The 13323-nt window shown below is 38.9% G+C and overlaps 1 protein-coding gene across 2 annotated transcripts; it reads left to right on the top strand.

The window, feature by feature from the left end:
• The first annotated feature begins 2435 nt into the window (after positions 1-2435).
• On the top strand, positions 2436-3938 carry LOC131233882 (beta-galactosidase 11-like). 2 transcript variants are annotated; one of them, XR_009165396.1, is made up of 2 exons: positions 2436-2914; positions 3022-3160. XR_009165396.1 is itself a non-coding variant. In XM_058230715.1 (2 exons), the coding sequence occupies exons 1-2, from the start codon at positions 2747-2749 to the stop codon at positions 3826-3828; spliced, it is 504 nt and encodes a 167-aa protein (XP_058086698.1). In that variant the 5' UTR covers positions 2515-2746; the 3' UTR covers positions 3829-3938. The 2 variants fall into 2 exon arrangements, 1 of the variants encoding a protein (XP_058086698.1); XM_058230715.1 differs by lacking the exon at positions 3022-3160 and adding an exon at positions 3493-3938 and having other exon boundaries at positions 2515-2914.
• The last annotated feature ends 9385 nt before the right edge of the window (positions 3939-13323 follow it).

Genomic DNA, 13323 nt, shown 5'->3' on the forward strand with positions numbered 1-13323 from the left:
AACGGTTGCTCTTCTTTTCTTTCCTGCACAAGGAATCAAGAACGGAAGCTCTAGCCCACCTGCCTCGTGAGATCATCGACCCCACGAACCGTACATCAAGCGTACAATGGATCTCTCCATAAAGCACAAATTTCTCCCCGAAGATCTACATGTCCTCCTCTTTTTCTATATATATTTGTCGTCCATCTATTCGATCGATTTTTTTTCTTCAGATTTTGTGTATTACTGTAGGTTATAAAACGAGTTGCAAATGATTGAATCTGTAAAGTTTACATCAATCATTTTTATAATTTGGTTATGTTATATTTGGCACCTTACGTGCTTGATCAAATGCCAAACGGCCCAAACTTGCTGTATTGTGGAGAACCCTACTGTATTCCCCTGAGCTGGGTTTTTCTGTACATTGCGTAAAAGAAAAGTTCTATTGCTATTACTTTTCTAATAGAAACTTCACAGTGTACTATATATGTATATCAGATTTCATGTGTACAGTTATGATGCTTCAACTGACTGTTTAAATCTGGGAAAACTGCCACATGCGAATCACATCTTTGCTGGTCATTGTCCATTTTGTATGAACTCACTCATCATTCATGACAACAATTTTGTAAAGCCCTTTTGATTGGTGATGCTTCTTTCTTTGCTTTTGATCCCATGTGATTTTCAAATAAAATGTCTTTCTGGTTATCCTTGCTAACTGTCTCTGGATATGTCTATGAAACTATAAATTATATAGCGAAGTGGCAAAGAAACAAGTACATTGGTGTCTCTCTGGTTGGGAAGACATTGGTAGTGATGGGATTTGGAAAAGTGGGATCCAAAGTTGCTAGACATGCCAAAGGCCTGGGATGCATGTTGTGGCAAATGATCCATATGCCCCAGCTAATAAAGCAAGGGCTATTGATACAAAGCTAGTGTCCTTTGACGAGGCCACAACTGCCATAAGTGGTTTGCAATTTCTTTGAAAGATCTTTGGTTGTTTTTAAATTGTTATTGGGAAAGGTTAACAATTACTCAAATTTTATTGAATCCAATGATGTTGTGAATTACTTGAATGGAAATCTGCCTTTGTGAAAATTGTAAAATTAGAAGCTAAGTATATGTACTTTTAACCAAGTCTGGAAAACTTGACACGGGACTTTGTCGAGTAAGAAAACAATTACACACATGCAGGCATGCTTACAAATCCGCATGGTAAAATTATAAAAGGAGGATGGGTTAGCTGCCCACAGTTTGTGATCAACAAATTGGAAAGATTGGAATGGTAATTTCTGTGGCAATTCTAAATTCTTTTCTCATTCATTATTGAACTAAATTCCCTAACTATTATTGCTTTCTTTCTCATTTTAGTGTTTTTTTTTTTAAAAAAAAAAAAAAAACTTGTATAGGCTTAAATTCAATTTGGTTCTGTTTTGTGCAGCGTTTCAAAAAGTAGATGTTTTTTTTTTTTTTTGGTAAATGTTCGTCAATGTTCGGCATTCTGTTGTGTCACCTGATGAGTGGATAACTTTTTTTTTTTTTGGATAAGGACACATGGAGTCTGGGATCAGATGATGGACATTTGGGATCCCAAATAGCACACAGCCTAAGTGTGTGTTGCATTTGTTCTTGACATTGAATATTTTGAAATGGGATATTTTTCGAAGACCCAAAAAAAGGATTTCCTTTTCCATCTTAGACTCTAGGGCAACTGGTTACCATCCAGATGCCTCTTTTTAAGGTTTTGGGAATTTACATGTCAACAAGAACTTCCATATAAGTGGGATGAATAGCATTCTTTGGACTCTTAGCTTGTTGTACATGCGTGGGCTTAGCAAACCTTGATATAGAACATGTGTAAAGTTAGAATGTTCACCTAGAATCCATTGGATTTTGATCCGATTCATGTTGAGGGATCTGTTTTGCTTTCGGATTGATTCCAGTAATCATCATTAGAAACTATTGTAATTTCAGGTATAAACAATCATGCAATGGTCAGTCTACTATCTTCACCTTCTTTCATACAAGGTACAAACAATCAGAGGGTTTTATGGCCTAAAAATGTTTTTTTTTTTTTTTTTCTATTTTCTTTGTGGTCAAGTTCTGTAACAATCGCTTCACCATTCATTTAATTGATTGACAGGGAGAAATCACTTCCGCCTGAAGAAGTTTATCGTTCTACTTATATTGGCAGTATCAAGGTGGAACGAACTTTGGCAGAATAGCTTCCTCATTTGTAACAACTCACTGTTACGATGAAGCTCCTCTCGACGAATATGGCTAGAAAACTGGAAACCTTATATATTTTTAAGTAATTTGGAGATTTGATAGGAAATGTTGACAGTCATTACTAACTCAAGATGTTTAGTTGGGAATTAGAATTAGGGGACCCTCTACAGGGTGGAACCAATTCATTAATCAGTTTTATTTTTTCTTTGATGATATTAATTAACCAATGTGACAATCACTACCATTTATAAGAATTTATAGTATGGAGATGTTGGGAAGAAGTAGAAAAATGTGAAAGCCAAGTTTAGAATCTTGCATATCTTTTGACATGGATTGAACATGTGGCATTAATTTTTAAGGAACTCCTTGAGCAGCGGCAAATACAAAGAAGGCATTACGAGCAATAATGTCCCTATCAGCAAGTAGCAGATGGCTATGAAATCCCCTGTTTTTTCTTATCTTTTTGTGGAGATAATGCCTTGTTAGATTTCTTAAGTACAATTATTTTCCTTAAGAGATTGGTCTAAAATAGTTGGAAATGTTCCTCTCCTTATTGCATTCGCTTCAATTTATTTATTCTTATTCAGGTTTTCAGAAGGAACCCAAGTGGCGTCACCTCAGGGACTTGCACTCTGCTCTGAGACTTTGCGGGAAGGCTTTGCTCTGGGTGCTTCCCACTGTTTACACAATGGGGAAGGACATAGAGGTGAAAATACTGCGATTAATTTTATCTTTCTGAAGAATGTCATAAATATGTGTAAATATCCTAGCATGGTTATTGGAATTATAGTAGACAGAAGTTTTCTGTTGCAGGCCCATGTTTATGAGAAACCAGGAACTAGTGTGTGAGCTGCCTTCCTCACCAACAATGATACTAGAGTAGCTGCAACTGCAACCTTCAAAGGTGTTGAATTTTATCTACCCCCTCATTCGATCAGTATTCTCACTGATTGCAAGACTGTGGTCTTCAACAGGGTAATTTGCAATCTCTACCACTTGCTTTCTCAAACACTGTTAAACAACATTACAGAAAATTTTGTCAGATTTAGGAAAAACGCTGGAATTAGTGGGTATGCAATAGCTCATTGCCTACTAATTGGCTGACACATTCTATTAATTTCATAAAATGCCCTCATTCATTTATGCTTGCCGAAATGTTTTTACTAGAGACCTCAAATTGGTCTTTTACCATGTCCAACACTTAAATTATTAGCATACAAGCTATAACTATGGCATATTGTCTCAATTTAACAAATGGTAACCCTGTTGGTTGTATCCAAACAGGTAACTTCACAACACAATGCAAGGGGCTATCATCTAGTGAAGGAATCTCACAAGGATAAGGAGTGGAAAATGCATCAAGAGAAGATCCCAACAATCAGCGACACTTACATTAGATCAATGGCCCTATTAGAACTCATGAACTTGACTAAGGATAGAACAGATTACCTCTGGTATATTTTAAGAGCTTTGCTTAACGTTAGATGTATTTTGAATATCATATTTGTATCTGGACTGAATCTTGTCAGTACAATGGAAGCTTTGCTCTTTCTTTTCTCCATTTGGAAATTGTATCTGTATTTGCAAAACTATGTGTCTTGGATCAGAGCAGTTTCATGATTATCGCTTATTTACTCCTGAATTTGAGCTAATCGTACAGTTTCTGTTATCTAAGTAACCAATGGGTTTCTGGTTGTTTCTTTTGCTTTGTTTCCTAGCTATTTTGTAGCAGCAGGGGATCTCTTTGGCTTTTGGATGCCTTCTTATGTGCTTCAACCTGCTTTTCAACATGAGCTGTACAGACAGGAGAGGCCTAGCTAATCCGAGCTAACTGTGTCAGCCGTTGTAAGTCCAATGATACCAAACATTGGTTTTTCGAGTGTGTTTCCTTGTAGTACCCGTTGTCTATATGCTAATGCTACGTAACAGTTTGATATAGTAGGGTGCATCTGTAGCTTGTTTTGAAAATTTTAAATGGACAAATAACTTTTTTGTTGGTATTGTGCTTTTATGAATGTATTAAAATGAACAATTGTATTTGATTGAATGAATGAATGATAATACACAGGTTTATGAATGGATTAAATTGAATGATTTAGCCTCAGTTGTTGAGAACTGACGTTAAAAGTTGAATTTAGCCTAAGTTTTATCTCAAATAACAAGGGATTTCTTTGGCTGTTAAGATTTTTATTTTAAAATGATGTAGCTACGAATCTGGTCCATAGCTATATCTTCCTTAGTTATAGTCCTTGATATATTTCACTACAGATTTACTCCAAAGCTATTTCTTCGACAGCAATGGCTACGGATTGCTATGTATAAAACCGTAGCTATAATCATATAGCTACGGATTAAACCGTAGCTGTTACTCCATTGCATTTTCTCCTTTCTTGGTAGTGTTGACCGTCGTGATTCTATTAGACATCACGTTTTCCATAAAAAGAGTGTCCTATTTGGCTCAACCACATGTTATTATTCTCCTAATTATTCTAAGCACTTTTCATATCGTACACAACTCCTAAAGCTCAATGGATGAAGAGTTATAATCAAACTAAAACTTAATATAAATAATAAAAACGAAAATAAAATTGAAATTCGACTGTTGATATGATGGAATCTTGCAAATTAGACGTGCGCAACCCTTCATAGCAGATTTGAGTAGCTAAAGTAGCTCATCCTACCCTAAAATCATATATGGCAAGTCAGATAACTTATTCCGATTTGCAAGATACGCATGTTTTAAGGTTCTAACAGTCCAACTCACTTCTGCCTCTGATCAGGCCTTTTCTAGTCCATCTTAGCCATGAAATTGTACACGACCCGGTCTAATCAGTACATGCATAATCTTAGCAACATCTTTGAACATTGTCGGTCAACATCTTAAAACATTTGTGGAAAATTTCCAATTCTAATTGGGTGGGCCAAACTGTATCAATAAGGAGTGTTCTTTGCCCCGACACGTAGCAGATAAGGCAGTCGATCCAGACTGTCAATTTAGTAGGGTACATTAAACAGAGAGTTGGAGCCATCAGTTTACGAGGGGATGATATCATCCATAACACGGGCCATCAACACAGGACCCATGACATGGACGATGACACACTGCCCATTGGACCAACACTAAAGCCTACTCTTTTAGACCATGCAGTGCTGCATTGAACCATGCATTGGGCTTTCATTGCATGGCCAGGAGAGAAGCTGGCCCATCCAGACCGTTCATCCAGATGTTCCAATCGATGGACGATCAGTGGGTGAAGGAAAGTCGCGGTTGGCATGCAAAGAAAAAAAAAAAAAACCCTGAAGTCACGGTCAACCTAAATGCGCGTGGAAAAATGTACCCGAAGTCACTGTCAACATGAATGCCTGTGAAAAAAACGTCCCTTAATTAGAGACTGGCTTCTTTGCTTTCTTTCGTTTCTTTCTTTTTCGTCCCTTAATTAGAGACTGGCTTCTCTGTTGAAAATTAGACGCCCAAAAAATAGGTGGTTTTTGTAGATCGGATGAAATTCACACAACAACGGCGTCGTGTGATTTCATCACCTATGGTACTCGAACCCTTGATGAATGTTGAAACTCCCAGGAGTCTAAATTAACAGGTAGCAAGTGAATGACTTTTCAAAGGCAGCTGGCTCACTATATGAATGTTGAGTAAGGATCCTCTGTTTGCGTCAAGCATGACTTTCCTGCTTTCCTGTATCATCATTCGTCCATGGCAGTCAGCAATGCAGTATTAAACGTAGTGTATTATAATACGGTTCAATTAGATTCCAACAACCACGATTTTCCTGCTTTGACACAAACAGAGGATCCGGACTCATGAAATAAGAAAAATCAAATGAGAGACTAGAATCAACAGAGACCAGACGATGAGAATAGTGGGAGGAGAAACGCTATGTTCGTTCAACGAAACAAGATACAGTGAACCGATGCCATGGATCGGCTTGTACGTCACAGCAGCTTCTATAGCTTGCTTTCTCGCCATGACAGGTGATGTCGTTTCCAGGTTCCGCAATCGAAAACTCTGGATACCGTGCAGATTCTTCTCACTCAATGCCACTTCCTTGATCCTTATATCAATCGCGACGAAGTTGCCCATGGATCTGAACACTCTAATGCCTCAGCTTCCGGATCAGCTCACAAAACTCAGTGGCACCGTCTTGATTTGCACGACGATGGCCAATTTCATGCCATCTTTAGGAACAATGGAAGACTCCCAGGTGATCTTGAACGTTGTCCCTTTGGGAATTCTAGTCATCACGATAATCGTCAATATCTGCATTGAGATGGTTACGGGCGTAATTTTCGCCTTTCTGCCAGAACACATCATAATCCTGTTTTTCATGCTAATCATGCTCCTGATTTTCTGTTCCTCTGCTTTAGCGGTTTCAACCACAAAGCAGTTGCTCAGACAACAATACGAGCTGAAATACCAGCAAGCATCAGATGATGAGCCAGATGATAGGACAGAGACATCAACAGTTGTAAAGTTGAGAAACAATGTGAGGAAATGTTGGAAGATGGCCCATTGTTGTAGCCCTCAGCATGTTCTGAGTCGGTCTACAATGTGCACCGCCTCCGGAGCTTTCTGTCTCTTGGGTGCTCTTGTTTGAAGCGTGGCCTTCACCAGATCAATTCAGATGCACTTTTGTTACCATTACATTCCCTCTGGAAAATCTGATTATAAGTGGTCGACGGTGTTTGTAGTTCTTTGTCAATTTCTGCAGTATGGGTTGGAACAGTAGCTTCTGCTTGGCGATGGTTCACCATCGTCAATTCGAGGTGCCTCGAGATAAAATCATGGAGTGAATTCAAAGGCGAGTTCAAGGTTGAGAAGTATTGGATACAGAGATTGAGGGAATGGAAAGACCGCCCCTTACCTTTTGACGTTGGGAACAGGTGATATCGAAAGATCCTCCATGGCTCAAGAAATCTAGTCCTCAATGTCGGTCTATGTCTTCAAATTGCTATAGTTTTAACAAGCAAATCTATACGACTAGTATCTATACTGGCCGTCAGCTTGCTCAAAAAGACGCAATTCTGCTTCCTGTGCATCATTCTACCAAGGTTGTTCAAGACATACAGAAGTGTTTCAAATGACGAAATGAGGTCTTCTTCTGGTACAGAGATAGACCTGAGAGATTTCGGATTGCATCTCGAGGGTGAAGAAAAATTGGTCCAGTTGATTATGAAACAAGGCTATGTGGACACACAGAATTGGATCTGCAGAGGCAGAAAGAAACGACTAATACATCTTACGGATCTTTTAAAGAAATGTACAATTTCAGAAGGCTTCAAGGGAGTGGGTGAATTTGACAGCGATCGAGTTTCCTCAGTAGGTTCAAAGGAACCTCCTCCTAACTGCTGGGCTCTGACTTTGGTAACCCTTCAGGAGCATAGCGATTGCAATTCCTTGCATTGGCCAAAATCTGATCGAATCGCTGATACGTGGGGTAAATGAAGGCCTTAGATATGTGAGACTTGTAGAGAAGAAGCTGGATTTGAAAGGGCCAGTAAACATGATCGACGCAGCAGATACAGTCTGGCTAGGTATTGATCTTTACCATCGATGGCTAGATGTGGATCTTGCTGTATTGGCCCGTGAAGATAAGGATGCCAAGAAGATAATCGAACACCTTGCAGAGATTGGAAAGAATTGCATTCTAGAGTTTGAAAAGAGCACGGAGACTGGGCGAAATCACAAAAAGCACTTTGAAGTGGCCAGCCAAGGCATTGGCGGGCAATTCTCTATATAGAATCTGTAAAACCATTCTGGATGACTATGAAAACAAATTTGGGACGGTGGAAGAACTGTTAGAATGGTTGTCCATAACAATTTCTGATATATTAGGCGCTTGTCTTACCAATTTACCGCATGCGATATCCATGGAATGCTTTTCCAGTGGGATCGAAGCAAAGGAAGACAGCATCAGGAAAGCAGCTTCTCTTCTTGGTGAAGCTGAAAACATACTGGATACTCTCGGACACCAAGCGATTCAAGATCTGGGCATTGATCAATTTGCCTACATCGATGACTGGCGTGCGAGCAAGCTGAAGAAGAAGAACCCATCGGGCGTCCCTTCGGCTACTTCCGATGTCGATATGTCTAGCGCTACTTCAGGTGAAGTGCGTTTATCTATCGAGTAGGGGATTATATCTAAATCCTTAAATTAATCTACTTGTGTTGGGTTAGAATAAATATTAAGTACAATAAATAATGTGTGATCATATCAAGTGTCAATTCAAACCAATATGGTGTTTGGATGCACCGGCACCAAATTGCATTGCAAAATTAAGTTTAAGCAAAATAGAAAAAATTAGCGATGATACACCATATTCGCAATGCGGAAGTAGCATTTGAATTGCAAATAACTTCGTTTGAGTCCAAGTTAAGAATAACAATCAACAGTTCCAATAATCTAATGTCTGCCATGTTTGATGAATGAGCTGTGTATAACTTATATGGAGTAGCTGTATCATCATTTCTCCGTCGCTTCTGTATCATTTATTATTACAAATATTGCTCAAATTTTAAAAATATCACAATATTCTTGTCGAAAAATGATGAAACGATGGTTATCAGGATATTTTCAAAACTTGGCTCTGACCAATATTTCATTATTTTTCTGTGATATTATCCTCTCTTTTTTTTTAGGTAAAAGCGTTTAGTAGTAAAAATAATGCATCTTACAACTATGTATTTAGTTATTTATTAATTTATAATAAAAAATTAATATTTTATTTTCAACAAAATGTTTCTAATAATATCATGAGAAGAATGTCAAAATCTGAAAATCTCTTGAGAAATACCATGCCAAGAAATCCTCGCACAGATTTGCCACTGATTTAGGGCGGTAGATGGGCTGAGCTAGAGCTTGGCATTGAGTTGAGTCGGACCGAGTTAGGGCTGACTCGACTCGATCTAGTTTTGAAATAGACCTGACCCGAACTCGACCCGACTCGGTACTGCATCCAGCATGCCTGGCCTGATCCGAGTCCAGGTCTGGCCTGGACTAATCCGGACCAAGTCCGACACAGTTATGAGTACCGAGTCGGGTCAAGTTGGCACTGAGTCGGGTCATGTGCAGCAAGTATCCACGGGCTGAAATCACAACTCAAAACTTAAGTGCACTTACCAGAATTGCAACCTCTTCATTGGCTACATGGCATCTCAGGTTTGAAAAGTCATATCTGATTTTATTTTTATTTTTTTGTACCAGTTGAGTTTTGAATCGAGGAGTCTCAACCGAGTTAGATTTTGGGTCGAGTCGAGTTACTGGGTGACCCGAACTCGGTTTGAGTTCAGATTGAAAGAAGTCTACTCAGTTCAGATCGACTAACTCATTCAGTTCGAATCGAATCGGATTAGTTTGGGTCTAAACTAGTTGGATTAGTCAAATTAGCTGAGTCAAGTCGTCCCGTGCCCGGCTCTACGCTGAGCCCTGATAGGGTTAAATCAAAATTTTAAATAGTCATGGTCCAAAAAGTTCAAAATCCGAGTCAAAGCCAACTCCAATTCCGGTCCATTGACAGCGCTACACGTGGCAGACATAGGATTATCGGAACTGTTGATTGTTACTCACTTTGTTCCATATGGAATATGGGTGCCGGTACGCACCCACACCTACTCCAGTGAAGCCCGTTCGCATCAGTTGTGGCTACACGTGCTTTTTAATTAGCTGCACGCAGATGCTGGAGAGGATGGCCCGTTTCAGATATGATGGGCGCAAGATGCCTAAGCACCTCCGCACGTAAGATGATCTGGTCACCACACGTTAAGGAACTCCCCGCGTTCCTTCTAGGCACGTGGAGTGGGTTCTACGCCAGCTATGCAGCTGTATAAAATGATTTAGTCTGCTCAACTTCTGCGACTACGTGGTGGGGGAGATTGTTGAACGTTGATTGTGTTATCCGTACTCGCCCAGTTCAAAAATTGGTCTCTAAAATCGACGGTAAAGATTGGAGAGATGCATCGATGTAGCACAAGTATCTGAGATCCAGTAACATGCATGTCGGCGCCGTACACTTCTCAGGCGTGCCAAACATTGTCCTTGAATACACCTCGTCAGTGATTTTCCTTCCAACCGTCCATCTTCAGTTTGTGCAGACGACGTCTGAATTGAGATGATTTACAGGTCAGGGAATGTTCGCAAATGGCCCCACGTAATTTTCAGGCATGATATTGTACACGGGCTGGGACATGCGCCTAGATTCACTTCTCCAAATTTTTTCCCGCGCAAATATTCATGGAAATCTTGGGACGGTGTGGATTTCTCATGTCCAAGGTTGGGCCTATGTTCTATCATGATATGGCAAAACGGATGGACATGGTGGATTTATATCCACAAACATCACGGAGGACCAAACATGAGTAATAGAATTTCCTTCTCAAACATCATGGCAATATTCAATCAAACCTTTCACAATTAACAAACCATAATAAATAAATCACGTTACTTTCAAAGTCATTAAATAAATTTTCTATATTTTATTTATTTGGAAATTAAATACTAAAAGATTTAACCCCAAATGGATGGCATCCAGCTGGTTGGACATGACGTATAGTCCAATCAGTAGGACCATTTTTTTATTTTTTATTTTTTACGTACGCACCCCACACAGACCACCCACGCAAGCTTTAGTGGGATTTCACCCCCTATGGGTCCAGAGTGCCTCTTATCTAAATGGAAATGAATATAAAAAAAAACAACAGAAATTATAAATAAGAAGTGTTGATACATTTTCCTGTTAACCCTGGACCCTCAAGTGCCTATACAATGAACAAGCAAAGAAGATCCTAGCTAGTGTAAGGGACCCTCCGATGCCAAAGTCAGGGATCTAGTTCTTATAGAAGCGGTTTAACAGTAAGGATTATGTGTGCATTTATTTATAGTTTGAAAGATGTAGTAACGTAGAAAGAACCTCCATATTTAGTAGATACATGTTGCAGATGCATTAGAGCTCCTAATGCATAGGAAATCTCCTAGGATCCGGATCTTGAAATCCTAAATTGATCACCAGTTAGTTTTTGCAAGTTTCGGAGGAAAGATCGGACAAGTCTTCTTTCATGTTAGGTCGGTCTGCGTCCAAAAACTGAAGCATGATTGTTCAAGCTTCGATTAAGGTCAGCTAGTGGAAGCTGCAATGCAAAGGGATATGCCGGCCAAGCTATAAGAAGGTGCCGACTAAACTGATCAAAAGTCCTTGTGATGTCCTTGTGATATCCAGTTTTCGTAGCCTTTAACTTCTTCATGAGGCATGACAGACTCTTAAAGTTAACTTTTAGAGAGTCCGTTGAAGGTCGTGCTAACTTTAGTTAACAGTCGATGATTAGCTTTTTCTCTACCATTAGCCCATTTGGGTCACGCGGTGCCAGGTCTCGGTCAGGCCTGTCATTATGAGTCGGTCCATTTTTCCTATAACAAGAAGTAAATGGCTTTATAGTCGCTTCTTGCTTGTCAGTACTTGACGGTTTTAAATCCCATGCTCTCGCTTTCTCTGTTTATTTATTAAAAACATCTCATCCAGTTTAAGTCGTGACGAGTTGTGTTTGGTTGAACGAGTTAGAAAAAGCTGAGTTGACTCGGATGGGTTTTGATACAAGTTTTGAGTCGGGTCACTAAATTTTATAGCCATGGGTTAAGGGATAGCAATGAGATGGTGGGATCCAAAAGCCAAATGATGGGAATTAACAATCCATTTCAACATAACTAACATGGACAGCCCATTTCTAAAGGATCATATCACCCATGAAAAGTAATTTTTTAAGAGGGATGGGTGATTAGAGTTGGCCCCACATGATGTTAACAATTAGAACTAATTTCCTCATTTGATCGATAAAAACCATCCATTTTCCTAGCCATTGATTAAGTGATTGGAATCAACTGATTAACTTCAATCTTGAGGAGTAAGGAGTCAAAGATGGAAGGGTATGATAGGCAATTGTGATCACTTATTGGACCTTCTCTAATAGAGTTAAATAGACTGTCCACTTTTCTAGGATTTGATCATGTTATTATCATTCATCCAATCAAAATGATTTTTAGGAGTGATGGCCAACCAAAGGTAGGCCCTATGTGATGGTCCATGTCATTGATTAGACATTTTCTACTAGAATCAATAAATATGGTTAGGATCTCTAATGGAAGTGATTCTTGGAAGGGATAAGCACTCATGGTTTCCCCCCACATAATGGATGGTTTTGTAACCAATTTGAGTAGTCCATTTTCCTATCCACTGATTAAATGGTTAGGATATTCATATCAAAGTAATTAATGAGGGATGTGTAATCAAAGGTAGCCCTACGTTATGTAGTATCCAAATTGATTATTGGACATTCTCTAATATAATTTAGATTGGACATCCATTTCCTAGCAATGGGTCAAATTGTCAAGATCATCAAATTAATGTGATTTTAGGAGGAACAACACTCAAAATTGGGCCCCAAGTAATGGACGATATAGATTATTGATTAGATCCTTCTCATGTAATCAATATGGACTATCCATATTGGTTAGGATCATCCTATCAAAGTGATTTTGAAAATGAGCATACAACCAAAGATCAATATTGATCATACCATTTCTAGTGTAATTAAAATTTTACCTCCATTTTCTTAGCCATAATTAATTGAATGACTAGAACAATACAATTGGAGTATTTTTTGTGAGGGATAAGTAGTAAAAGGTGAGCTCACATGAAGAACTATACATGTCAATAATTAGACCTTTTCTAATCTAATCAATGCAAACCAATCTATTTTCTAAGTGTATTTAAGGAGCCATTTGATGCATGGTATTAGATAGGATTAAGTGGGATGGGATTAGAAAAATGTAATTATCGCAGGTGGCAAGGGATTCCCTCCTATTACCATAGGGCAAACATAACTCTATGATGTGTTTGTGTCATGTTGGCATTTAATGATTCGTTTGGTGGCCATTGAATAGATATACCAATCAGCATTTGAAACCATTGAGAATAAGATATATATGTTATATCTTCATCTTACATCTGTTTTGCAACATCATTTTATGGCATAGGCCTAAAAATGAGGCAAATCCAAAGGTTATGTGGACCACAACACAGAAAGTTGTGGGGACAATGACACCCACTATTGAA

The sequence above is a fragment of the Magnolia sinica genome, chromosome 18 (assembly GCF_029962835.1).
Source record: "Magnolia sinica isolate HGM2019 chromosome 18, MsV1, whole genome shotgun sequence".
Lineage (NCBI taxonomy): Eukaryota > Viridiplantae > Streptophyta > Magnoliopsida > Magnoliales > Magnoliaceae > Magnolia > Magnolia sinica.

Bases quoted from the DNA above. Each gene is read 5' to 3' on its own strand.
- LOC131233882 (XM_058230715.1), top strand. From the start codon at position 2,747: ATGTTCCTCTCCTTATTGCATTCGCTTCAATTTATTTATTCTTATTCA. The intron at 2,915-3,492 runs GTGAAAATACTG...GTATCCAAACAG, and splicing joins CAATGGGGAAGGACATAGAG to GTAACTTCACAACACAATGC.